Here is an 887-nt window from a genome sequence, read left to right as displayed (position 1 = left end):
GCGCGTACCGCCACATCGTCTTTGCCGGCGACGGCGCGAACGACATCTGCCCGGCGCTCGCGCTCGGGCCTGGGGACGCCGTGCTCGCGCGCCGCGGGCACGCGCTCGCGGGGTACCTGGAGGCGGCCGCGCGCGGCGCGGCGGCGCGCGCGCCGCGCGCGGAGGTGCACTACTGGGGCAGCCACGACGAGCTGGCGCAGCTGGTGGAGCGGCTGTCGGCGCCGCGCGGCGGCGGCGCGGCGGCGCTCGTCAACTGAGCGCGGACCCCCGGCCCGGTGCCGCTGCGGGCCGCCCGCCGCTAGGTCGGCGCCCGGAGGACGCGTGTGCTGCATCGCCCGCGCCTTGTACACTCTGCCGCGCGCGGCCTCTGCCGCCCGAGCGCGCGGCGCGCGCCCCCGGCCGTCCGCGGGGCGCGCGCGCCGTTGCTTTGTGGTCACCTAGTTCTGATGAGCGCGGCGCGTACTCGAGTGCCGCCATTACCACCGACTGCATTCACACCCGCACAATAGAAGTTGCGTGATCACACAGCGTGTGCGCGGCTGCGACACCTGAGCGGCTGCGCGCCTGCGTGATAGCGATGCTCCCTCACCCACGGCTGCCCGCCGTGCCCCGCGCTGGCGGCACGCATGGCCCCAGGGCGGCAACAGTCCAGACGCGGCATAGCCACGGCAGGCACGAGCCTGGCTTCAGCGACGCCCGTCTGGCGGGCATGCCCCCGCATCATTGTTGATCGAAGATGGCCGTTGCGCATTGGCAATCGCATTTTGCTGCCCCGTTTCCCGCGCCGCCGCCCACAGCGGCCCGCACCCCACACTTTTTGCATCAAGCCGAGCGCCCCGCATAAGGCAGTGCGGGCCACCTCAGCGCGCCGCACCCCCCCCCCCCCC

The 887-nt window shown here is 74.5% G+C and overlaps 1 protein-coding gene across 1 annotated transcript in view; it reads left to right on the top strand.

Annotated features, from left to right (window-relative positions):
- The window catches only part of MNEG_6337 (hypothetical protein), a gene marked incomplete at both ends in the record, with an annotated part of 1,568 nt that extends 1,311 nt beyond the window's left edge, over positions 1–257 (top strand). Inside the window, one exon of the mRNA XM_014045191.1 lies at positions 182–257. Within this exon, the coding sequence (XP_013900645.1) occupies positions 182–257 (76 nt within the window). The remainder of the gene's footprint in view (positions 1–181) is intronic.
- Between the last annotated feature and the right edge of the window lie 630 nt (positions 258–887).

Source organism: Monoraphidium neglectum, assembly GCF_000611645.1.
Source record: "Monoraphidium neglectum strain SAG 48.87 unplaced genomic scaffold scaffold01019, whole genome shotgun sequence".
Classification (NCBI taxonomy): domain Eukaryota; kingdom Viridiplantae; phylum Chlorophyta; class Chlorophyceae; order Sphaeropleales; family Selenastraceae; genus Monoraphidium; species Monoraphidium neglectum.
This window is presented reverse-complemented; position numbering and strand designations above follow the sequence as displayed.